The sequence below is a fragment of the Phyllopteryx taeniolatus genome, chromosome 10 (assembly GCF_024500385.1).
Source record: "Phyllopteryx taeniolatus isolate TA_2022b chromosome 10, UOR_Ptae_1.2, whole genome shotgun sequence".
NCBI classification, from domain to species: domain Eukaryota; kingdom Metazoa; phylum Chordata; class Actinopteri; order Syngnathiformes; family Syngnathidae; genus Phyllopteryx; species Phyllopteryx taeniolatus.
The window spans coordinates 12,945,846-12,973,564 of NC_084511.1; the positions used below are offsets into that span (position 1 = coordinate 12,945,846).

At 41.8% G+C, this 27,719-nt stretch overlaps 1 protein-coding gene across 2 annotated transcripts in view; it reads left to right on the top strand.

Annotated features, from left to right (window-relative positions):
• The window catches only part of LOC133484367 (uncharacterized), a 44,563-nt gene that overhangs the window by 5,731 nt on the left and 11,113 nt on the right, over window positions 1–27,719 (top strand). The window contains exon 3 of one of the 2 annotated variants that reach the window (XM_061786796.1): window positions 5,071–8,662. The exons of the other annotated variant lie outside the window; for it this stretch is intronic. Within the exon in view, the coding sequence (XP_061642780.1) occupies window positions 5,071–5,201 (131 nt within the window). The 3' untranslated portion in view covers window positions 5,202–8,662. Of the gene's footprint in view, window positions 1–5,070; window positions 8,663–27,719 lie in introns of those variants that run through there. 2 annotated transcript variants of the gene reach the window in all.

A 27,719-nucleotide genomic window follows, 5' to 3' on the forward strand; every position in this document is an offset into this window, starting at 1 on the left:
ATCCATGGCAGTCACGTTCTGCATGAAAAACCGAGTCAACTGTCGTAAAATGTGAAGAACACAACAAAACTTGGTGGCCCATAGTGGGAAGGGAAGCATTCCCTGGTAACTTGCGGTCCTTTCAGATTTTGTCACATTCTGCTGCGTTTGGTGCACATTTTGCCACGTTAGGTTGTATGGTTCTGTTCTGTCGCTTTCAATCACGTGTGACAGTTTAGAGGCTCGACAGATATGGTGTGTTACCCCCATCTTACATTTGTTTTGTATTTTTTTATTATTATTTTTTTTTTTTTGCATCGTCGACAATTACTTTTTCACAAAGGGCCAGGTGGTAACTTTGAATACTTTTTTCCCCATTAATAAATAAAATCATTTAAAAAGTGCATTTTATGTTTACTTTGGTTATGCTTGTCTGATATTTACATTTGTTTGATTATCTTAAACATTAAAGTGGGGAAACCTTTGCACAGTACTACAGTCTGACATATGATGACATCCGATGTCTGAAAGGGGTTTTAAAGCCCGCCTGGCTGCCATGGCCACAAACATGCACCAAAGCTGCCCGTTGTCCACGTTTCATCTCTTGAGAGCCTTATCGGAATGTGTAAAACATGCCAGACTGTGATAAACACGAGGGACTCCACCAGATCATGACAGACCTGGAGGGAACGTACTGGCATCCATGTAAATGTAGCATTACCTAAGATGTTCTGTGTGCAACCCTAATCACCTTGTTGTGATATTATATAATTGCCCATGCATTTAATTGTTACAATTTTTATGATTTGAAATATTTTGAATATAAGTCAAGGACAGGATCTGGCTCAGGGGGAAATTCACATTATGAAATGATTGATAGCTCTTCAAATAGAGGTCTGTCTGCTTTGACTCAGCTGTTGCGTAACTGCAAGAATTCAGCGTCTTAATTGAAATTTTCTTGAATCATTTTCTGTTTGTTAGCTATAGTCTTTTGTTTTGTTCAAACCTTTACAGCAGTGGTGCGTCACAGTGCCTGTGGACTTGGTATGTTTTCATGTCTCAACAATTAGATTGCACAATAAATCGTTGTAGGCGTTTGTCTGCAGATTGTGGTGTTTGTTTGTTTGCTCGGGAAATGAACTATGTGCGTGAGCACCGTTGTTTTTATTTGTGAGACTCATAAGTGGAAAATGTTCCAAGGCTTATTTGCTGGCCTTGCGTGCCTCTCATAAATTGAAGCAAAGTCTTTGTGAGGCTGAACTGGGCTTCTCTCTCAACACGACACTGTAAGAGGAGATCCTCATCCTCCTTTAGCACCAGATCACACCATTTGAAACCTGAAGCCTCTGCGCTTGGATGTGTGTGTGGGAGATACAGCACCACATGCAGCACGAGTGGCATTTACTTCTCTGCCCATGGCGGCTTTGCCCCCCAACATCAGGGTGCTCTCCTTTCAGCATGCATCAACAAACGGGACCAACAGGGGGCGGCATTTCAGCCACATCGCAAGCCACAAGTGATGCTGGTTATGTCATTGGCACAAGATGTTAGTAACAGCCACTCTGTTCTAAAACTAGGAGGACACTACTTTGGTAAGAAGGGGTGGGAGGATTTAGCTTGTGTGTGCTCTCAGGCTATTGTGACACTTTTACACTTGCACAAACAACCAGCCAGCAGTCGCCAAGTCAAACACAGTGCAGCGCTTCTTACAAGCTTCAGGTGTTTGCCATTAACACCCGCTTCGCAAGCGCACCCACACACACACATGTATGTGCGCACACACATATTCATTACTTGCACGTGGACAAAAACACTGTTCCAGTCTGGGATAATTACAACCATGTGAGCGTTGGCCGTGTCCTGAGTACGCCGACTGTATTGTCACCGCTGCCATTTTGCCATTTGCTTTTTAAAAGCTCTTTAACAGGTTTGATTCAGCTGGGGGTGGAGGTAGAGCGGGCTGCATCGACTCTGCCCGCTCTTGGGCACAAATCCAAATTTTAAATGCCATTCAGAGGCACCTTTTAATAATTTTAGGGCAGTAACTTGTGACTGTTGGCTGTTGGTGAAATTCAGTTAAAACCCTTCTCAAAAAACAGTCAGATGACTCTCAGTCATTCCAGTGCGGCCCCTGATATTGAACACAATCCATTTTGCAACCGTAGCTAACCATTTTTCGGAATAACTGTGGCAAAGAGCTACCAAAAGCCAAAGAAAAAGCAAAAAATGATTGCTCTGATGCTCCTTGAACTACGATTTTGAGTGATGGCTAATGTCCACAATGTATTTTGTTGTGGTTTTTGCTGCACCACAACCAGACACACCTATGGATAATTTAGTCTTTAATCAACTTAATTTGCTTGTTTTTTGGATTGTGGGAGGAAGCCATGAGTACCCGGAACAAACCCACGCAAGCATGGGAAGAATATGCAAATCCCAGCTGAGATTCCAAACCAATAGAGCTGTGAGACAGACCTGCAAAACACGACTTCACTGTGCACACTATATTTTATTAAAAGAAAAATGTAAAGGTTTGACTTTGCATACAGAATGGCACCAACCACTGTTTTAGCCAGGCCCCCCAAAAAATCAGGAAAACTGAAATGGTGAAAAACAGTTTAACTTTATACAATGTGTTTCCACAATTGAGTACTACATGGTTATCAGTCTTTGTACGTTGTTTGCACATCTTCAGCAAAGATCTAATAATGTATTTAGAAAGAAGTCTATGATTTCACTTTACAGGGTCTTTACAGGAGATTATCCAATCGCTTTGAAATTGATATTTAAAAAAATAGTGATGTTTAATTTTCATAGTTGATTGAGGACATTCAAATAGTTAAATGTCTATCCCTGTGAATCATAGTTTAAGTTCCACAGTGAGGATAAGGCAACCAAGTGTTTTGTGTTACTATGCATGGGGACATGAGGTCAGACCCCTGACTGTGTGGTCAGATCTATTACCATCAGATAAGAGCTCATTAACACACCGAATGGCAACACAAACCTCCAGATAAGAATGTTTGTGTGTATTTGTATAATGGAGAGGGCATGTTCATGGCAGGGTTCCTTGACACGCAACATATGAAAATAAGATAAAGTTTTCTACAAACGTGGACTCCCCACACTGATTGTGTGATGCTGATATTGGCCTCACACAATGATACTGGGCGCACACAACCATCACTCTGGTCTCCATCTCACCTCTGAGCCAGAGGGGAGCATTGCGCTCTTCCTGCTCCCCTGCCTGGAGTTGGAGACGGAGGCAAAGACAGCTTTAGGGGCAGACTGAGACCCAGGATGGGGTCGACACCCCCCACCCCGAGCTGCATTTGTTTTTAAAGCCATAATAAATCAGGCAGTTAGCCCCCGGAAGAATACACTGGGCCTAATAAGGGTCATTAATGGCCATTTGAAAACTATAAATGCAGGAAATTAGTTTTTTTCTGGGTTTCTCACTTTAGATTTGTTCTGCTTTATGACTGTTTAAAGACTTATGTGAGTTTTGTGCTTCTCCTACCTCAGTGGTTCTAAAACCTTTTACACCAAGTACCACTTCAAAAAATACTAGGTTCTCGAAGTACCACCCTCATGACTGATATTAAAATATAGTACAGTAGTATGCCGAAATGTTTATACAAAATTGGGCAGAAGTTTTATTTAATATTATTGTTTGCTACTGTAACATTATGCACGGTGGAACGGTGTACGACTGGTTACCACATCCGCCTCACAGTTCTGAGGACCCAAGTTCAAATCCGGCCTCACCTGTGTGGAGTTTGCATGTTCTCCCCGTACCTACGTGGGTTTTCTGCGGGTACTCTGGTTTCCCGCCTCCTTGAGCCGTCACCTTGTCGTGGTGGAGGGGTTTGTGTGTCCCAGTGATCCTAGGTGCTAAGTTGTCACCCATGACAAACAGGTCCGAGGTGAGGGACCAGACAAATCTGAGACCATGGTCCTCAGTCGGAAAAGGGTGGCATGCCCTCTCCAGGTCGGGGATGAGATCCTGCCCCAAGTGGAGGAGTTCAAGTATCTTGGGGTCTTGTTCACGAGTGAGGGAAGAATGGAACGGGAGATCGACAGGCGGATCGGTGCAGCGTCTGCAGTGATGCAGACTTTGTATCGGTCCGTTGTGGTAAAGAAGGAGCTAAGCCGAAAGGCGAAGCTCTCAATTTACCGGTCGATCTTCGTTCCTAGCCTCACCTATGGTCACGAGCTGTGGGTCGTGACCGAAAGAACAAGATCCCGGATACAAGCGGCCGAAATGAGTTTCCTCCGCAGGGTGTCCGGGCTCTCCCTTAGAGATAGGGTGAGAAGCTCGGTCATCCGGGAGGATCTCAGAGTAGAGCCGCTGCTCCTCCGCATTGAGAGGAGCCAGATGAGGTGGCTGGGGCATCTGATTCGGATGCCTCCCGGACGCCTCCCTGGTGAGGTGTTCCAGGCACGTCCCACCGGGAGGAGACCCCGGGGACGACCCAGGACACGCTGGAGAGACTACGTCCTTCGGCTGGTCTGGGCGTCCCTGCTAAAGCTACTGCCCCCGCGACCCGACCCGGATAAGCGGTAGAAAATGGATGGATGGATGGACTCTGGTTTCCTCCCACATCCCAAAAACACGCACGGTAGGTTAATTGAAAACTCTAAATTGCCCGTAGGTATGAATGTGCGTGTGAGTTGTTGTTTGTTTATATGTGCCCTGCGATTGGCTGGCAACAGTTCATGGTGTACCCCGCCTCCTCCCCGCAGTTAGTTGGGAGAGGCTCCATAAACCCGTGACCTTAGTGAGAATAAGGTGGTGTAGAAAATTGATGGATGGACATTATGCTCAGTGTGAACATTAACCCGGCACTTAAATATATGAAACATTTTAAAAAAGGACCAAGGGATTCAATTCCTATGTATTAGATGTAAAGAGTTTTTCTTCTAAAGAAAGGTTTCCAGCCGAAGTCATCGTTAAGGCCAATCCAAAGGGCTGGATGGACGAGGAGAAAAGGAGAGAGTGGCTGAGTGACGTGTATGTAGACCGGATGCTTTTTTTCCACGCATCACCGTCCCTGTTGATCTGTAACTCCATTTGTGCCCATCTCACAGCCGCTGTGAAAAATCAAGTGCAGCAAATTAACTCGGAGCTTGCCATCATTCCCGGATCCTTGACGAAGGAACTCCAACCGCTGGACATAAGTGTAAACAGGGCGTTCAAAGTGAAGTTGGAAGCGGCGTAGGAGCGATGGATGACAGATGGCGAACACAGCTTTACTAAGACTACGAGGCAACACCGGGCGAGTTACGCCACCAAATGTGAATGGATTGTGGATGCTTTGGCTAAGGTATCTGCGTTGACTGTCGGTGAAAGGCGCATAGTGCGAAGAGGTCGGCAACTTTCTGCCGAGTCAATCGCTACAGACTTCCAAACTTCATGGGGCCTTCAGATTAGCTCAAGAACAGTGCACAGAGAGGTTCATGGAATGGGTTTCCATGGCCAAGCAGCTGCATCCAAGCCAAACATCACCAAGTGCAATGCAAAGTGTCGGTGCATTGGTGTAAAGCACACCACCACTGGATTCTAGAGCAGTGGAGACGTGTTCTATGGAGTGACGAATCTCTCTTCTCCATCTGGCTGATGGACGAGTCTGGGTTTGGTGGTTTCCAGGAGAATGGCACTTGTCTGACAGCATTGTGCCTAGTGTAAAGTTTGGTGGAGGGGGGATTATGGTGTGGGGTTGTTTTTATGGAGCAGGACTTGGTCCCTTTGTTCAAGTGAAAGGAATTCTGAATGCTTCAGCATACAAAGAGATTTTGGACAATTCCATGCTCCCAACTTTGTGGGAACAGTTTGGAGCTGGCCCCTACTTCTTCCAATATGCACAAAGAAAGGTCCATGAAGACATGGGTGACAGAGTTTGGTGTGGGTGACCTTGACTAGCCTGCCAGTCCTGACCTCAACCTGATGGAACACCTTCGGGATGAATTGGAGTGGAGAGTGAGAGCCAGGCCTTCTTGTCTGACGTCAGTGTGTGCCCTCACAAATGCACTTCTGGAAGAATGGTCAAACATCCCAATGAACACACTCCAAAACCTTGTAGACAGCCTTCCCAGAAGAGTTGAAGCTGTTATATCTGCAAAGGGTGGACCAACGTCATATTGACCACTATGGATTAGGAATGGGATGCCACTTAATTTCATATCCGAGTCAAGGCAGGTGAGAGAATCCTTTTGGCAATGTCGTGTAATTATCTAATTGCGCGGAGCCGAATTGGCTGTGTGAACACTTCTGTAAGTTCTGTGTGGAAGAAGGGGAAAAGAATTCAGAATGAAAGTAGCTTCCACGAGGTCACTTTACTGCTTCAGATGGTACGTTGGCTGCTTTCAGGGCAATGAAAATGATGTGCTTATCTTGATTATTTTTTGCTGTATTTTGAATATTGGAACGCTTTCTCGCGTGTAATTGCAGTTTATGTGCAGACAATGAAGGGACCGCTTGAACAGTTGAGGATATTCATATTGGAGATGTTTCTGGTGGTGTCTCTGTCTCGGAAGTTGTTTTGGACACAAGTGTGTTTTTGTAAGGGTTGATCAAATTCCAACTAACCTGTTAGCTGCAACTGAATAATAGTGTTACAGACTTAAAACCCACACAGCCGCCAAGAAACATCTGCTGCATATAACCGTAATGGTAAACATGAAGTTGCAGTTGCAGGTATGACCCTAATGTGTTCCTAAATTACAAAATGTATATGTTTCAGGAATAACAGTTTTCATATGGACGCACATGCACACAAACCATATCCAGAACCCAAAGCCCCTCGGCCTCTCATCAGCAGTCTTATTAAAGTTTGCGTCGTGCATTTAATAGTCAGGCCGACATTTTTGAAAAATAAACAGTCAGAACCAAACCGGCCGTTCCGCAGCCTGCGAAAGGCCTCAAGGGCCCACAAGAAACGCACAAAGGAGCAAAGGGCTGAGCATCCAGTCGGGAAGTCTGGATGTGTCCCCCCTCACACACACAAACACACACAAAGTCATGATCATAGTATGGTTAGGACACTTTCACATCATCTGCTGGATGCATTACTATCCAATGATTTTATAAAAAAAATTAAAAAAATATTTGTTTTCTGTTTTGGCTTGGTGCTATGGCAGACAGTGAAGTCATTTATTTATCATTCAAGTACTGAGGGGTGTTTTAATTTTGGTTTATTAAGGTAAGTTAGAAAATAAAAATATTAGGAATGCTTCTTATACAAAGCGGTTTGGCACTTTTTTTCACATTTGATTAAAATCCCTTGATTGACTATGTGGAAATTGGTGCTATAGTAACTGATTTCTTTTTAATCTGTTTATTTTTAATGGTATCCGAGATACTTTTTGTAATTGTTTGGAACGCCTTTTTCAATGCCAGCTAATTTTACATTGCACAGTAATGTTGCCCGGAGGATTTGTGCCATAGCATTGCAGACAAGTAGTGCACTGTTTTTTGTTTAAGTTGCCGTATTTAATCCACTTGCACTTAATGCAAACCTCCATCTGCGCTTTGGATCTCCGAGACCTCAAAGCTGACGGATAATGACGGACAGGGACTCTTAAATGAGGGGAGAGCGCGCCGTTCCTGTCAAGATGCTTGTTGCTACTCTGAATTTAAAGAAAAAAAACAAAAAAAACTACTACGTCTGTTACAATACATTTCCTTTCAACCCCCTTTTTAAAAAAAAAAATAAAATAAAAATAATAATTAAAAAAAAAGAGAAATTTTAAATGTGGGTGCCCCAAAATGTTTCCCCTGAGAATACGTGAGAAAGGCGGGCCTCTCTTGAGCAGTGCTGAGCAGACACTTTGTGAATATGGAAACTCTTTGGAAGATGTCTTTAATTATCACAAGTGGCAGGTGACAAGTTAAACAGCGAAACAAATGTGGAACACAGCCACTGACCCTCTTGCTGCTTGATGCCATTGTAAGGTCACACAGTCATCTGCTTTACTGCTCATAACTTCTTTAAATTTACAGCCAGTCTGAACTGTAAAAATCAAGTTTCTGCACTTTGGTGCAATGCAGACAATCCTTCAACATAGTTGCAAAGCACCCAAACAGCCTTTGAGGTAAATTCCGTCATCTGTTAAAATGTCCAACACGGAGCGTACGCATGGAAATGCATTTCATATCAGGCCTTTGGGGTTTATTTACAATCTATTTAGTGCATTAGGAATGTAGTGCATCTGAGTCCAGCTGCACTACGGGCCTCAGATGGCTTTACCGGACAGATAAGAAGCAGTGATGTGAAAACAAAAAGGCAGATTTGGAGCACAGGTCGTCATTCATCCCTTCATCTCTCCTGGAGTGGCAACTTCTCAGGATATTTGTCTTTTGGAGCTACGAGTTGCTGGAAGTGTGAAGGTTGGCGATCCAGATGTCGCCCCCCTCCGCCCCCTGACCAACGTCGGTGCTGCTGTGCAATGTGAAAGCCCCCCCCCCATCACCTTCCCCCTTTAGCCCAACTGGCTTGTCACTCTACCCGCTCCTCTTTAATGAGAGTAGCCCTCATAAAAATGATGCGGAGACCTTTGAACGAGCCCTCAGCATCACTGCTCTGTGTTGTTTTGCCCTAAGAGCAAGGAGGAATTGGGGCTAGGATGACTCTCAACAACTTAATACCAGTGTATGGGAAGGAGGGTTCATGTTTGTGTGGTGCGCCTGCTTTCTCTCTAACTTTGACCTCTCAAAATCTCTCACCTAATTTTACCTCATTTCCCCCCCCCCCCCCCCCACCCCTCCAGATGCCTTAAATCCTGTAGTGACAGTTCTTTCTCTCTCTTTCCAATCTGTCTCTTTTCTATCTATTTAAAGACTGTACACACCACCCACAACATTAGGTACACTTGCACACGTGTCAAAAATTCTGGCTGCTACTCTGTATTTTCTGTCCACAAAATATGGAGTTTGTTTTCTGTTGCTATTATTACATTTGCAAAACAAAAGGAGGAGGTTTACTTGGTTGTCTATACTTTTCTGTTGTTAATAAAAGTAAAAGAAGAAAACAAAAAAGCCAAGTACATTGTGGCCAAACGTTTTGGCAGGGACTCCAAATTTGTGTTTCACTAACATTGTTGCTTCAGTGTTTGGACAATTTTTATTTATTATCTACTAAAAATTTGAAAATGATTATCTTTTGGTACGACTGTCAATTCGAACATTTATTAACTGTTCGAAACTTCCACTCCACTCTTTTCAGCCAGGGATCTGGCTCCTGAATGCTTCCATATTGTGACCAGTCATCTTCCATTGTATAAACATTCGATAAGTTCAGCCTGCATTGTGGGTGTGGGGGTAGCATATGTTGTAAACAGAAATGGGGAGACACAGAGGAGTACTTGCAGGGTAAAGAGGCTGCTGATTTGCTGTTTTGAAGCCACCTTGTTTCGTTTGCTCAGATCACATGCATTCATGTCAAAATGTAAAAATCATTGTAATTTGTAAATGCACACGTGTTTGATTTTCATTGAATAGAAAGCGTATCGATATTTGATGCGGTTGATCGATTCAGCACCGTAAGGGATGGTACACAAGTGGAGAAAGACTTGCTGAAGGCGAGTTGACTTCTTATATCACATTTTCACACTCAGTATATTTATCACTTCAAAAGTATCAATTGTGTTCTCTGCATTATTTGCAGGTGCTTGAGAGGTGAGCGTCTTTCCATGAAGACACACAATGTTATACTGAACACATGATGCGCTGTATATTCTGCGCTAAGTAACATTTCCACTGAGCAATGAGGAAAGGCAGGTGTTCCACTATGTCGTCATAGGGTTCAATTTTTGGTGCTATTGTTAGAATCAGATTTTTCCTCCTTTTCCATCACTGATGCCCTTCTGTTGTGACCTCACTAAGCCACGCTCAAGAAAAGCAAAATGCACTCATAGTTAATTGTCTCATGAGATTTGTTGAGGTGTCAGCTTTGGAGAACAGCTTTCAAAAACTATGTATTTTTAGAACTTGAAGTAAAAAATGTGGTTGGTATGAAGCAGATGCCTGGAACATGCGAGACAAGTTGAAACTTTTGATCATTTTTTGCATTTTAAGCTAACTTGGTTGTGTGTGTGGACCTGCATCTTGAATTACCTCAGGCATATCCAGTGCCATGCTTGAACATCCCTACATTTCTCGATACACAGCCCATCTCAGTCTTTTTTTTGTATCTGCATAATGGCATTTTTTATACACTCATTGTTTAAAAAATTATACATGAGTATTTTTGTAGGCGGGGAGTATTTCTGGCTCAGTCTTTTGAAGGCATATCATTAACATGTGGACAACCTATTTGGCAGACATCTTTTATTGGCTGCCCTCAAATGTGTCCCCACCTCCTGCATCTGTCCTTATATTTCCTTGCACATCTGGAGGTTTTGATGCAAGACATTTAGCCTTCACTGCAGTGATCTAATGGTCATCCAGCTAAGCATTTGTGTGTAATTGTGTATCAGCTACAAGCGAATTGAATGCACACACACACACAAGCGCACACATTGATACAGTATGTACGGTGTATTTTTAATGGCAACTGTCATTGTTTGGCTAGCTGTTTTTGTTGTTCTTCGATCCAGACATAAGTGATGCTTCTTGCGGAACAGAGATGGTTATATCTTTGTTTTTTTCCCCCCACTTCCATGTGGTTGTGATTGTTTCAATTAGAGGCAAGGACAGAGACGGGGATGAGTGCATGCTGGAAACAGATTGATGTGTACAATGTGGCTCTCATAATGCGAAATATAAGAATTGAACATATTGATGAAAGGTAATGCTGCAATTTGTCATGTATATTTTATCACTGGGAACAAGCAATGATAATAACATTGTTTGGCATTGGAAAGCTTGGATTTAAAAAGTGACCTATGTACTGTATGCTCACTTTTTAACATGGATAACAAGAAAATGTGTAATAAATGTGTGATACCGGGATTTTTAATGGCATCAGTTAAACCGTACACCACAGATAATCACAATGGTACCAGTACTGCACTTCTTTTCATCCACCGCCATGAAGTGGAAAGTAGCCACCTACGGTAACTAACAAACATATGAGTAAACAATGTTGTACGGTCATTATCACACTGCTAGAACGACAACTCTAATGGTGGCCTTTTTCAAAGTCTAATCTCACCTCCCAGCCAAACATTTTCTCATCACTTTTTACACAGTCTGCTACACTTGAACTCAGACCAAGCACATTTTGGCCAACGTGAATCCTGCTGATCCTTTTAAACAAGCACATGTCACAGGGGATGACTTTATTGGCACAAAATGCCCAGCTGCTTTATCTGCGGAAGATCTGTGTTAATCCTTTCAGACAGACGTGCTAATGTATCTGTCTGGGACTCCAATTTATTTGCGGACAAGATCAGTGTATTTGATTTTCCTTTGAACCTTGTTGTCCCGTACATGCAGCATTACTCCCAAGCATTTTTTTTCTCTTTTCCTAGACTTTTTCTTTTTTTGTTTTTTTTTTTTTATTATTATTTGGGTGCACGTCTGAATGCATGCAAGTGTGTGTGTGCATTGTCAGGTGAAGGTGAAACTGGCGGGATAATTTACAAAGGTAGGAAAGCGTTTTCTTTTTTTTTTTTTTTTTTTTTTTTTGCACACCCCAATCCAGCAAAGTCAGATAAGATCAGAATGGAGGGGCACAGCTGAAAATCTTCCTGAGTTGACCCTTTTTTTTTCTTGCCTGCTCAAATTCCTCCAGTCCTCTCTGCCACCCTTTCTCCTGCATTGACCAATTGTTTCACTTGCAGCCCTCACCATTATTCTTTATTTTCCAAGCAATATCCTCATGTTTGGAGCTTCCTCATTTTTCCTCCTGTTCGGTGTCTCACCTTTTATTGCCTCCTCTCAGTCTTCCTTCTCCTCTCAGCAGGGCCTCAGTAAAGTGGGGTCAACCTTTAACATTTAATGCTATGTCTTTCCTCTGGTTCGTCCCTGCTCTCTGACCATGTTCATTAATACAAGCCTCTCCAAAGTGACTGATTGCTTTTCATGTGTTCCCCTGGGCCGTGTCCTAGACATGACAGTAGGCCTAACATTTCAAAGTCAGGCCCCTCCACAGGGACGTGTATGTTTTTTGAATGAATTTACATTTGTGGGTCAAGACAAAGCAAAAACAGTGCAAAGCAGCTGTGCTTGTTATCCTTCGTGACCTGTTTTAATATCATCCAGCGAAGCCATGGCGGTGCCATTCATCGAGAGTGAAGAACAATTTTGCTTCACGCCCCCCTTTAAAAAAAAAAAAAAAAAAAAAAAAAAAATGAAAATTCATAACCTAAACGAGGAAGTGTAAATTAAGCCGTGAAGGGAATATGATCCATGTGATGTCTTGGAATGATTGTCGTGTATATTTAGCTTTGCTCATATGGCAACACAAAGACAGCTGTTGTTGCGAGCTGACGTCTATTTTGGCTCATTTAACTCGAGCCCCATCTACAAATAGTCTGCTGTGTAAGACGGATCACACATGGCAGAATCATTCTCAAATATTATTGCAAGACTGGATTTCACTATCTGATAAGTTGCATTAAACTAAGGCCATTCTGGGGGTCACTTGAAAAGACTAGTGTCTTGCAGGCCTCCGTAGAGCCTTACTGGTATGGTTTATCCCCCCTCCGTGCATCCAGTAATGATCCTCTGCCACCAACCCTGCAAGTGGAGTTTCATAATCTCTCTCGAGGTAAGCTTTAAACCTAAACAAGTCCTATTTAGTGTGTCCAAAACAGGATGCCAGAAACGCAAACCCCCCCACTCCTTCCCGATTCCGCCTCTTCCAACACCACACACACCCCAGCTGTATTAAAACCTTACGCCCATCTCCTCTTTCCACTGGCGTCTAAACCTCCATCAGCACCCTTGCACTGTTCTCCAGTCATATGTGGAGTGGAAAGAGTTGGGCGAGTGATGGAGAGAAGAATGAGGTGGGTTACATGAGGAGGAAAATAATAGCAAACCGGACATTGGACAATCAAAGAGCAGATTTAAATTTAAAAAAATAAATAAAATCGTTCTCTTACTGTACTGCCTCCGCATATGGGAAAGGAGAGCCACAGTCACCGATGCACTTTTATTGAACTTCGGGAGAGTCGCACAATGCTGCTGTCGGGCGCCGCTCACACCCAGACACTCGCAAGCAGACTTGCTGACATCACACCCAATCCCGCCAGGCCCCGCCTCTTAAAGACACATGCATGTACACGCACATGACGATAAGCGCAGTATTTTCTATACATTTTATGCTTTATTTGTTTTGGGGTGTTCAAATACGATTATGATGTGCTTAAAGTGTTTTGTGTGGGGGACGGAAAACTTCTTTTAAATAAAAGATAGCAGATTTTCACCTATTTCGGATAGGTTTGGAATGTACACCCTTGTGATAAATGTAGGTTCACTGATGCGTGAAACCTCAAAGATGGTAACAATATCCATTTCCAGACACCGGTTGAACTCATTCATAATAATGTTCACATAGGAAAGAATCTGTTTCAGGGTGAAACTGTTCCCACTAACTGTACAAGCAATGTTTTGTGAAACTTAAACATAATGGTCATCCATCCATCCATCCAGTTTCTATGGTGCTTGTCCTCATTTGGGTTGTGGGTGAGCTAGAGTCTATCCCAGCTGACTTTTGCGAGAGACGTGGCAATCGCAGCATAGTGGTCATACAAGTGAACAAATTTGTGGCGTTCAAATTTTTAAGAGACAAAAAAAATGCTCAGTATAATTTAAAGGATGGGGTCATGAGGTCCACGAATAGAGCTACAACATCAATTGTGGTCGACAAGCAAAAGCTCACTTTTCTATTCACTTTTTAATACCAAATGACTTGTGGGCTAGGTAAACAGTGGAAGTATTGCCATGTGGCTGGGCATCATCTAACCCACTCACATAACTCAAACGCACAGTTGCCATTTAGCATTAAGGATAAATTGATTGCCGCTGCGATAACAGCGTCTCGACTGCCTATGATGTCACTCGTAGCTGAAACAACATTCGAGAAAATGCAATATGTTTGCTGGCTTTTTTTTTTTTGACGATTCGTTTATGCATGCAAGGATTCTGATCATTAATATTCGTGCAGAAAGAATGATATAAGGAATAAAGTATCTCTGGATGGGGCTGTAGGGATGCCAGCAGGCAAAACTCCCGAGTGTCGGGGATGCTGAGGGTGGGGGTCGATGAGGTCAAATGGCCCTCCACAAAAAACAGATCAGATGACCTTGCTTTAATGGTCTTGAAGTGTCCGTCTGTCTACCTGTCAGTCTGCTGGTCTGTTTACGGGCCTGCCCACTGTCAGTCATCAGTCACTTAGTCTCTTGCATCCAAACACGCACGTGGCTCCAGCCCTAAGCCCTCAGACCAATACCTGAGCCCAGGCGCTGATACCAGACTTGGCTGCATTGCCTCTCCTTCAAGTTGGAGCGGAATCCAGTTAGCTGCACGCTGCCTGTTAGCCATTGAGCAGAGCCTGAGGAGGACATCTTACCTGCTTATTTAAACCAAACATATACATATCAACATAGGAGCACATATAAACAGGTGCACAGAGGTGTATTTAGTTGCTTACATGTTGGCACCAAATATGCAGCCAGATGTGCGCCTGATGTCGAAACATAAATTCTGGCTTCAGCCCAGTGAACCTGCGAAGACTTCGACTCTGCGCTTCAAGTCTGCACCAACAGAACCCCTCAGAGTAGAGACAAAGTCATAGAAAAACATGAAACGTGTGGAAAGTTTTGACACCCACGCGGCCAGCGTGCTTTCGCTGGTTATAATTGTGCGTGTGGTATTGGCTTCTTCAATGTCATAGTTGTGTAATTCGATGCAGCTTTGTGGTAACATTGGGGGGGCAAACGATGCTCCTCTTTTCGGTGATTAAAATATCTTTAGATGGAAATCCATTCACACACAAAACTTTCACACACTGCCGTCCAAATAGGCATGTGTGCACACTGTGTGCTCTGTTTTCCTGCAAGTGGAGCCCATATGTGCAGGCTGTTATGACGTTAACTTTGCATGTGGAAGTGGAATCGCACAGCAGTCAGCTTCAGAGACTCACCAGAAATATCTCTTTGGACCAAAAGAACGTGCCTCCAACAATTCTTGAACTGTGCGAGCAGGCTATTCCTCAACATGTCTGTTTGAGGCTTGGGTTCATACGCATGAATACCATAATATATGGGTAAAAGCAGTGACGGTAAATTCAAGCAATTAATTTTTTTGGTGTGTCTTTTGTTAATGGCTTTGGAGAATGTCTGAATGTTCTGAATCTCTGCTTTGATACCACTGTTGCGTGAAACAGAATAAAACTGCCCCTGAGCAAGTGTGCCATATAGTTGAGGTCTACGTTCTTGTTGTCTTTCTTTTAGGTCGCAACTGGTTGAAAATGAGTAAACAGGACCCCTGCTGGTTGCAGCCATATAGTGCACTCCATTTTGCCTCGATTAACGGGGAAAAGTCTTAACCTACTGCATAGAATAAATGCTTTGATTAAAATGAACTGAAATCTCATTAAGGTGCTTTTTTTTGTATCCTTGAGCGTAACATAAAGATTTTTGAGAACACGTTTGACGAAGTTCACATTTTTGTCATGTTCGCATATTCTGCTCAACTCATCTTCATCTCTCAAATGTCTACGCTCATGTTTTAACAGATGTAGAAATGGGAGAGTCCCATTACCTTCAAGTTCAGAATCTAGCAAATGCTGTAGTTGTGGAACATTGTAAACAATACAACACCTTATGCTTCTCTGCTTTATAATATATTTATGTCGAGCAAAACTTAAAATGAAGGGGGGGGGGAGTCGGGGCTTCAAAGCCCCTGCAAATTATATGAACCAACAGCACTCCCCCTTCCCTGCATCGAGCCTGATAGATGTAGCAGGGTTAATGCAATGCAGCCCTTCATTTGTCATTTTTGTATTAACTTTAATAAACATAATTGGACACAGTGTCTGAAAACAATAAATGTTCATGTTATTCCTCTCCTGTGGTCTCTATATGAAGAATTTACTTTTTGGCATCTGGCTTTATATTGATTGTTAAAATCCCGATCATGAGTTGTTTTTTTTCCCCCCTCCTCCCCTTAAACCTCAGATGTAAATCCTCTGTTTGACTGGGCAAACTTGAGCAAGACTCAGCCAAAACCTCTGAGTCACTTCCAATTTAGCCGATCTCGCATGTTGTTCGAGCCATGATTCAGTCAAGATGTTTGCAGTTGCAGCGGACTTGAACATAATAGCATAATTAGGTTAGCAGCACATTATTTGACAAACCTGCCTGCCAGTTTTGGAGTGCCACTCACAAGTTGCTGTTCATTCTGTGAGCTCATGCCTCCTTTCTTCCTCTTTATATTCTTCTCCTCAGCAGCAGATGTTTAGGCCATTTACTCCCTCCTGTGTCAGGGAGATGGCGTTATAAAACAGAGGACAGTAAAATTCTCCATGCTCTGTTAACCATCAGCTGACCTGAACTAGTCTTTCCTTTCAAACATTCTATATTCCCTTTCTTGTTCTGTTAGGCTGTTCTTCCTGTTCCGCCAATTCCCCCTCTTTACATGATCAGTGTCCCTTATTGATGGATGTGTGGGTTGGTGGTATAGATAGATAGATAGACATCACATCAGCTATGTTCAGAGATCTACACTAATATAGGAGCAGCCAAAAAAGTGAAGCAGCTTTTGAGAGAAATGAAATTTCAATCTATTTAAGCAGGAAGTAAAATGAAACGGAAGATTAAGGTTGTTGCCTATTGGTCTGTGGTAAGTAATATTGTGCAATTATGCTAGAGCAGTATCTATATCAGGAGTGTCAAACTCAAATTCACGGTGGGCCAAAATAAAAAATTGCGACAACGTTGCGGGCCAAACTCAATATTTAATGAAAAATCACTGCGATGTGCAGGTTTCCCTCCTCTCCAGAAATGTAGTGTTAAAGTTTATCATATGACAACAAACTTAAATTTTGCTTAAACACTGAATCTGGAATAAACAAAACTGTAAAAACAGGTCTGTCTTTTACTTTAGTGAACAGACAATCTGCCTCCCACCTGTCTTGGAAGTTAACCATTTTCCATCTTTCATTTGGCCAATTTCGGAAGGGGAAGTGTAAATTTGCTCGAGGAGACTGGTAGCATAGTTGCTAACGACTGCAACAGAAAGGAAAGGGGCGCTCGGCGGTCTAGACTGATGGGCCGACACACTAGCAAAGCATTCTGGGATTTTTAATATTAGTGGTGCATGTGCTATATACTGGTGGGCCAGCTCTAATGCACATTTGATATGGTTTTGTGGGCCAAATTTGGCCTGAGTTTGACATATATGATCTATATGGTTAGTGCAAGAGCAAAGTAGTATAATATTGACAGTGATACTGTATACAGTATGACAAAGGTAGGCTATACTGTATACAGGGTTGTTGAACTGGGGGCAGGGACAACTCCCTGAGCATTTTAGTGTGTGTGTGTGTGGGGGGGGGATGGCGGACCCCCAGACCCCGCCGTCGACATAAAATCTGGAAGAAAAATGTCATCCTCTAAACAACCCCACCCCCAACCCTGCCCCACAGTTATGAAATTGAAATTATATTTGAACATTGAGTACAAATTGAGAGGCATGAATACATACTTGTATAAACCGTATATGTTAATATGCATATTGACTGTACATGTGAAATATGTATAAACATCAGTGCAGTGTCCTTTGTCTGAACATCCACATTTTAATGTGGTAGTTTTGTTTTTATTTGTTAGCATTTCCTTTCCTTGAAAATGCGTTGGATGAAATCTACCTTACATTGTTAAATTTTTAAGTTGGTATTAGCAGAAAATGCTAAAAAAACGTTTTTTTTTATTCCAAGGTTTATTTGAAGAGGAAATTACAGTTCAACATTATATGGCTTGTTGTGAAACAAAAGGATATCAGGAATGGAAAGGCTGCTGTACCTGAGGCTCAGAACTAACCATGTCCACATTAAAATGCCTGAACCATCTGTGACACTTTAAAGTAAGCCTTAGTTTAAAAACAGTCAAAATGCACCCGAGGTTGTAACGTGGCTGCACACTTTATTCACTTCTTACCAGTATGTGCTGTAGGTGTACAGTATTATGGTAAGAAATATTTACTCATTTACTTTCTTTCACTTGTGTTCCACTGCTAAACTTACCCGTTTACATTTCCCCCTCCTCTGCTCTTCCCATTGGGTATTTGTAGCCCACACATCCCCCCAAATGTTGCTTCTCCTCCGTGGAGGGACTCCATCCAGGCATGCAAGTCAAACGGCATGCCAAGTCATTCTCTCCCCACGTTCCTCAGATAGTTTTTTATTGTATCTCACTGGAGGGATGAGCGCAGCAGGGTTAAATTTAGGCTTTCATTAGCTACCGCATGTCTCAGTTCCTCCTCCATCGTCAGACAGCAGACACAAGTGTGGCGGACAGCAGAGGCTTTAGTGTGTGTGTGTGTGTGTGTGTGTGGGGGGGGGGGGGGGGTTAATACTGTGATGAGCAAGTCCAGAGACCAAAGATGATGAAAAAGATCATCACCTCGGCCAAGAGACAGATAGCCGGTAACAGATGCAGCGATGAGTGAAGCATGAGGATACGCAGAGAGGGAGACAAGGCAGAATGATGGACAGCTGGAGGTGTGAAATGAAAGTGATCAGTGGGGTTGTGACCCCTGACAGGTGTAGAGGATGGATGCCATCGCTGTAGCGTTGCACGGGGTACAAGTGAAGACAACGGATCACATATCAACATGCGTTTGTGTGTCAATCTATCCAGTCTTAGTGGAGTTCTTATAATATAGAAATGAAATCTATCCATCCATTTCCTGTAGCACTTATTCTCACCAGGGTTGTGAGTGTGCTGAAGCCGATCCCAGCTGACTTTAGGCAAGAGGAAGGGTACACCCTGAAATGGTCGGCAGCCAGTCACCTCTTATTTGGTGTCTGCTTGTCAGACTGCCCTCATCCGCTCTGAGCTGAGTGACTAGTTTGAGCTTGTGTCCTCCTCAATGACACCATTACTTTTCCAACCTTGCAAGCAGCACTTTGTCTGGTATTGTGTACTGTTCTCAAATGTTTCATTTGCACCAGCTATATTTAAAAAACAAACAAACAAACAAACACTGGATTCGCTCTAATCGACCGCACTACTGTGTGGCACAGCAGTGCATTCGCGTGATGCAGCAGGTGACTGACATAAGAATCTAGCGACACACCGAATCGATAATGAAATTCGTTGCCATCACTTGTTGTTGGAGCCCAACATGAGACAAAACAGTTTTGAGGCAGCTTCTGGAGAAATAGAAAAATACTGGTCCTTCCATTCATTCTTTAAAAACTCTCTTTTGAATCAACTTTGAAACAACATGGAGCATCTTCTCCCCTAAATCCTGCAAATCTAAGAAACAAACGGTTTGATTGGCTCATTATGGTCACGTGATTATGACAGGAGCTAATGCTGCGTGTAGCTTGTAAACGGTCTGTTACAGTAGCCCGTGGGAGAAAAAAAACATGGCGTGAGGGCGCACATACTTTGTATATCGGCAATTGACCATGAGACCACATGAAACCGTGATTCGGTCCAGACCTGAGTCTTCAATTGACCTAATGTGCAGTATACCTGTGAGTATTGTTGTATGCTCTATTTCAGCGATTCTCAAAGTAAGCCATGACTACCACAATTATGTACAAGAATCATCGCCTGATTACAGTTTAGTTGTATTTAACTTTTAAGTACAGTAAATTTGGAATTTAATCTTTAAGAACTGTTTTTAAACTGATTAGGTACATTTTTATTTAACATTAATGTGCAACATATTTAAATTGAATCATCATTGAAGTCGTTTTTTCCTATATTGAAGCCCATTGTAAATGTTCAAACTGTCCATAATTTTACAGTGGCTCATCCTTTTTAAGAATACAACCTTTGTCTCATTTATGGTGTAGACTTAGGCCTTCTTTGCTGCTACTAATGTTTGTCATGATCCTGGTACTCAGATATTTATTCAGGTGGTCGTAGTTGTAAAAGGTTGAGAACCTCTGCTCTATTTGCATGTGTCACTGCGCCGTTTGTGTTAAAGTAGCTGTTGTTTGAAGGTTTATAATGATGATGATATCATAATATAATTTCTGTTAGCTCCTCTATGGCATTTCACAGTATATTGGCACCGAGCCAGCAGACATTCGTTGGACAAAATTGTATGGTTTGGTTGAACGTTTTGTTTTTTAAATATGCAATGTTTATTTTTGGGGTTTTGAATAATTGGCCAGTTATACGGTGTCTCACTGCTATGATTTCACGCCATTTATTGTACATGGCCAATGCAGCGATCTCCATCCTGCCTACATGACGTGAAGATAATGTCGGGATGAAGTCAATTTAACTATACACATGGCTAAATCTACCACTTAAGGGTAGGTTACGGAAAGGTATGCTCCAAAGCTGTGAAAATCAAGCCTCAGGGGTACAATGATTGAGCTTCAGATGTACTAGGGAACACATTTGAGAAAACAAAGAAGTTGCAAAGGAAGATTTGACTTCAAATAGTGGAGGTCTCATTGCACACCAATGACCCTTTGACACCTCACGCCAATAATTTAGCTCATGCTGGAGGATTTGTTAGGGACCCCTCATTTACTCCCCACTTGGAGCTTTTATACCACCTGATACCCAAATCAGCGAGTGACACCTCAGTGACAAAACACTCCAATAAATCAGCATCTTGGGAGAGCAATGTGCAGTCCTACTTAAACATGACATCTCAAAGGCCAAATGAGAATCACATGTGGCTCCCAGCTCCGCCTCAATAGTAGTAAGTGAAGAAAGGGAGGATCGAGGTTAGAAGGGTGTTATTGTGATGCAAAAGCGCATGGTTTGAAGTTGTGTGTGCAGTGGACTGTGTGTGTTTGTGTGTGGTGCAGAAGGACCTGGCATATCTTCAGTGATGGAGGCCAGGATGCCAGGCACCATTGGGAATGCTGGGAATGCCGAATGCCCTTTCACAGTGACCTGCATTTTCTGTGTTTTGAGTGTGTGTGTGTGCAAAATAATTGAGAAACGTAAGGGAGTAAGCTAGTGGCCTTGAAGACTCTATTAGTCCCCCCAACCCCCCCACCCCCTGTGAGCACAGTGACCCTGCAGCGTTGCTCCACAGTGACTAATAGCCAGACTAAATGGCCGAATACATTTTCCACGCCTGCCTTTGCAATTAGACTCGCATCTTGCAGAGCTCCATTCATTTAAACGTCTCACGCAAAGGGTTTAATGTAAAATGCTCAAATGTGTCTCTGAACAAGCTGTGATGTCGCAATTGGCTATCATCCACCCATCCATCCATTTTCTGTGTATCTTATCTCATATAGGTTTTTTCATTTGTATCGTACATGATACATTGGGCATTACATGCAGTTCTGGCGGTACTAGATCTGATTATTTAGGCCTCTTCTTTTCTCTTTTATGATCTATTTTATTATTAAAAAACAGCTGTTAAGGCTATTCAACAAGAACACTGGCCTCTTATTTTTTCAAACTGCTACCTTTTCCAGTAACTTTTTCTTGTATTATGAACAGTAGTAAGCATGAAAACAGCAGTTCAGGCGATAACATCAGCCACTTCATTTTTCAAAACTGTGACTGTTTCCAGTGACTTTTTCTTTTATTATGCCATGTGGTAATCATGACAACTGTTCCTGTCCTTGTTCGGGCAGAGTTGGACGTTGCATTTTCCACAGCGCGCATAGGAAAAGTGTCCTGTGCAGTGCTTGCACCTTTGTTGCTTTTCCCAGGACGGGAAGTGGTTGACCATATCGCTCCTCACATCCGGAGGCACGCTGGTCCATCGCCACCTCCTCTGTGGTGGTGTTGGTGATTGTGTTGGTGAGGATTGTGGTGGAGAGGAGAGTGGTCTGCCAACCCTGACTTTTACTTACCAAGGAAAAGCCAACTGATGCCTTCTCAAGGGCATGGTGTTTTTCTCTAGGTCCAGTGCCTTCAGGTCTCTTCGGTACAGGGGCCAAGCAGCAGCTGTATGTGCCTTTCTCCTTTTCTCTGTGCTTTTTGCTTTGCTTCTTCCACGCTGCTTGGTTACCTGTGATGGTGTTGGACCCTCTTCTTCTGTACTCATTTGGTCATTACATTGATCAGACTTACCAGCTGTATGTGCCTTTCTCTTTTCTTTTCTTTTCACTTTGCTTCTACCACTGTTTTGCTGCCTGTGACATTGTTAGACCCTCCTCTTCAAGCATATCATCAAGAGTTTTATCTACCAGTACTCTAGAGTTCTCTTCATTATATAGTCTGCATTAGGGGTCCAATCTTTATCATCTGCAGACATCAACTCCTCTGTCATTTAAATTGCCATTAAGGAAGCGTCGGACATCTTCAGCAGTGTACCATTTAGCCATCTAAAGTACAGAAATATAGGTTTATAAATTTTAGAGTGGAATTATTTGTTGTAAAGATCACATTTCAATCTGTAATTTGTGTAATTGATTGATCAAAACATTTTATGATACATAATGATCAATATAATGCGTATTGCACCAAGAAAAAAAAGATAATGACAACTGAGGGAATTACTACCAAATTCCACTTTTTACCTGTAGTATCAAATTTGAACACAAATTTTATGCACAATTTTACTATATACTAAAATGCAAAAAAATACGTAATTATAACTTGTGCTCATGTTAGAATATTACTAAACACTTCATTGAAAATGTCACTGGGAAATTGTAAAAAAAATAATTTTCTTTACCTTGATCCAGGGAGTGGGAAACTTTCAGAAGGGTCCCATTTTGGATTGTCCCATGTACTGTCTGAATTGTTGTAGTGATAAAGGTATCCACCAGGAGGTCGAAGACAAGTATCAGACTGGATACAAGAGGCCTTTGAGTCACGTTTTTTTACCATAAAGTGATGCAATAGGTCTCAGAAATGCTTATATCAAATTTGATGTATTTGGCATTATAGGGTTTTAAGATGGGAACTCTTTTAAATTGTGAAAAAAAGTCTGGCATGCATCATTAAGTCACATTCTAGTATTAAAATGTGAAATAAATATATATTAATAAACAATGTTGAAATGATGCAAGCCATGCAATTACTGCTTGGAATGCCACTCACTTTCCTTTTCGACTGCTTTACATGTCTCAATAGGTTTCATTCTATGCTTGGTCATCCCATTGTCCTTCTTATGATACGATCACACCAGATGCAAAGAAAAGTTTCGCCTCTTATCACTCGCCAGAGTTTGATCGCCGGTGTTTATTTCTTCATTTGCGTCACTCATGCCACAGAAACCAGAGAAGAGGAGTAGCTTTAATAGAATAAGAAAAATAAGTTGTCAGGATTGCACGTTATGGATGTGAAATCACTTATCTGAATGCATATTTTATATGTTAAATTATGAGACCTGCTGCTGCTCAAACTGGGACTAGTCCAATTCAGGGGTTTTCGAAATACAGGGGACACTGCCATTATTTAAGTTGAGAATTAACATTATCAAGCGTCACTGTTTGTTAAGTTCATTTAGCCAATTGTCCTAAAATGGGTTAATTGAGCGTATATTTTCCACTTTGTATTTTGTATTCATGTCTGTCATTAATTGGTTGATTGGTTAAATATTCCTAAAATTAAAAACATATACATTTAACAGTTTTTTTCTTTTTAAATGAATAATTATTTGCAATTTTATTCTAAATAATTAAATGGGGATCAACATTTTTTGCCAAATAAAGTATTTTATATTTCTATTCATTTTTATGTACTTTTTTCTCATTGATCTAATTGTATATTAAAATCCTAGGGCCAGCCCTGGGCAAATGTATGGAAAGCATTTAGCATCTAACCAATTTATTTGTACACTGGAGATAAATATAGAAATCAACCTGAAACTCACTTGAACTTTTGATGTAACTAAAATATCAAACATGACATAAAAGGCACATAGGTTTGTTGTTTTCATGTTAACTGTATTTTAGTTTGAAAAAGTCAAGAAGAACATGTAAAAGAAGTGCATTTATTGTGTAAATTAAAAAAAAAGTAGAAATAGAATCTATTTTAACTGAAGCCTGTTTCCTTCCCTGCATGCAAATATTGTCGCACCGACATTTATTCCTTCTGATTGGTCCTGATTTAGGGCAGTGCTGGTGTCATACAGCGGCTGAAATAAGTGTTTAACATGTTAGCATTTTTCTCACTAAATATACTTCCAAAGGGGCTCTTGACCTGAAAATTTCACCAGATGTTGGGAACAGCCCAAGTAATACATGCATACAAAGAAAGTGGAACAAATAAGCTCGGAAATTGTAAAAATGTGAAATGACACAGGGAAAAAGTATTGAACATGCCAACTGCTATTTATTCAATACTTTGTACAAAAGCCTTTGTTTGCAATGACAGCTTCAAGACTCCTCCTGTATGGAAAAACTAGTCGCATGCATTGCACTGGTGTGATTTTGGCCCATTTCTACACACAAGCAGTCTTCAAGTCAAATTCGCGTCCAATGTGACCGTACCATAATGCTTGCTGGTACTGGTATTCTTCTTTGTTGGTCTTTGGAATACAGTAGATATCAATAACAAAAGCACGAAAAAAGCAGACTAAAAGACAAAACAGCTCGCTGAGCTGAAGTATTACAACACATCCTCCATGAGGGTAGTTAGACTTTGGATATTTATCAAATTCTGGAGTTTTATTTTTCCTGAAACCTTCAGCAGAATTAATAATTGTATAATAGGCAGTACATTCGACTTAAAACGTTCCACTTTGACACAAGTCTGGCATCTTAATTAGTTTCGCTTACTTGAATGACTTAAACCCCTTTCCGAAATGTCAATCAGTGAACACAAGTCAATACGGTAAATAAGATTCACGGAATGTAATCATGGGTTTGGATTTGTGGAGCCATTCGTCTCCAGGACGAGTCTATCAATCAATTATACCCTTCGCATGAAGAACGCAGACCTTGTGTTTTGTATCCGTCATGCTCTTATCACAACTGTTGGGATTAAGGCTTCCTTCTCGATTGTCTGAGTATGCTAATTGGATGGCCCATATTTGTTAAATGGACAAGCCAGAAAAATCCATTTGGACTTGAAAGAGGTGAAGAGAGGATTGCAGTGCAGAGCATGTTTGGTGTAACACATAGCTCACTGTTGAGAACACTAAAGCCGAGGCGTGTCTTGCACCAGAGGAGCGAAAGCCCTGTTTGGAGAAGCGTTGGAATGCATTGGCACGTTGTTGTCCCGCTGGTACGGTGATGGCGGTGTCAGGTTAAAGTGGGATACTGGGTTACTTGCATTCCTTTCATCCCCTCCCAATTCTGCGGGGGCAAAAACATACCAACAAGCCCGCGACTGGAATCGGATCGCTGCGTCACACCCACCTTGACTGTGCCATCCATTTCCTGGCTTCTGTGCACATAAACATACATCAGCTGGGAAGGACACTGTGACCTTGCACCAACAGGACCTGCTGTTTTAAATAAACAAGCAGCCGGGCTGCTCAGCCAATACCCTTAAAATAACACCTACCAGATTAAGCTAGGCATGTACTGGTCTTGGGATCACAGTGCTCTTACATACGCGAACTGTGGTACCTGGACCTACGAGTGACCTGAAGTAAGAGTAAGATACAAGCTGTCGAATGGCTGATTTATTGATTTAGAGTTACGAGCATTAGGTGGCGGCAGCAAACTTTACGAGTGGCAGTTTGGCAGATAGTGAACAATTCTTCCTGTTTATTGCCACTCTCAGTTAAAGATTGTTAAACTAAACATAAAACAAAGAAAATTACACATTACGTATTTAACCAAACATCACATAACTTAGTATGACAAAGGTCTGCTTGCTTAATGCTAGTACACAATGCAAAAACACAAAACTAGCATCGATGTCGGGGTGTTAAAACCCCTTAAGTAATGCATATTTAAACCCAAACGGTGCAGCAAATCATGTCGACAGACGATATAACAATACTGACAGGCAGGGGGGTGCAGAGACCTTTGGAGGGGCATGTGCTTAAAGTTAACAGGGGGGCACATGAAACAAGAGTTTGTAATGGCTTAGCAGAGCATTGCAGGCTATTTATGAAAACAGAATAAGAAAAAACACTTGCCTTAAGGACACCGGAATTACAGTTTCTAGCAAAGGTGCGCACCATTTGCTTAGTTGTTGATGGGAATGATGATAAACCCACCAATTAATCTTTTGTGCCCAAGTTACACCTATTTTGTGGTCACATATTAGCATTTTGTGTGCATGTCACAACTACATTGTGGCCAGAATAACATTCCCATGTCATATCTGGATCTCCGAGATGTTAATGCAAGAGCACCTTGGAAATGCGTGAAACCATATGTTGAAAATGAATTCTATAGTTTTAATGGCTGTAAAATTGTGTTTGTGTGTATGAGTAAGGGGTAGCAGGGGACATAATCAGTGGTACCTTGTTGCCCTGCTCTGTTACGGCGCCTCGGATTCTGGTGAAACTTTTATGTCACATAAATGTGAATCTCACTCGCCACAGCCCCTCCCCTCTCTCATGCACACATGCTTTTCAAACGCTTAGAACTTTCTTAATAATTAATACCTTGCTACGTTTTTTTCAGCACCGTTACATTACGTCTTATTGATGAAAGGTCCCAGACAGGCTTACGCAGACTCGCTCACGCTTTAAAAAAAATAAATAAATAAAAAAAAAAAATAATAATAATAATAATAAAAAAAAAAAAAATTAAAAACGCCCCTGCTCACAGTTATATATTCTTTATCCTCTGGGGAAAACTACTAATTACTACAGTTTATTTGTTTACATCGCATTTAATCGTGTTACTACTGTATGTTATTAAAAACATACAGTAGTTTTTAGAGAGAGTAGAGTGTTTTAAACTAAAATCACTAAGTTTCTCGTTGGTGTTTTATGTGGGGCTGGAACAGATTAATCGCATTTCCATTCTTCTCAATGGGGAAAAATGATTTGAGATAAAATGTGATTGGTTACCAGCGTGGTCACGAAACAAATTCAACTCAAAAGTCAAGGCACCATTCTAAATTTAAATGTGCATATAGCTCTAACCATGCATGTATACAGCATGTTATGACCAGTTATGCTGGTCCGAATGTTCACATAAGTTGATGCCACACTGGAAGGCAGATTGTGGAAGCTGGATCACCTTACATGCATTTGACTGCCATTGTTGTTATTTCTGCTGTGCTGCTGAATGCACGATCCCTAATCGACTTAAATGTCCCCCAAGATAGGGGTAATTTTTCGGGCAAAGCACGCTGTGTGTGGTCAGCCATCGCTTGACTGACTAGAATGACTTTCCCTTTGGGGAGGTTTGTGTCGCTGTACCGCACTTTACCTCACCTCCAAATACAAAGTTGTACTCATTAGAAATTCTAAATTTTACTTGGTTTGTAATACTATTCATGTTCTTTTTTTCTTTCAAATTTGAGTCACAAGTTGGTTGAAATTATAATGAAGTGTCCTGATGAAAGCCATCCAGGATGAGAATGAATGTGAGTGGATGGTTTTGTGTATCGGTGCACTTCTATTGCCTGGCACTCAGTCCAGAGTGTATCTTAAAGTTAGCTGGGATTGGCTCCGGCTCACCCGTGACCCTGATCAGGATACGTGCTAGAAAATGGATGTCTTGCATGACTGTGTTCCAGCAAAAAGAAGTGACTATAATTACATTACA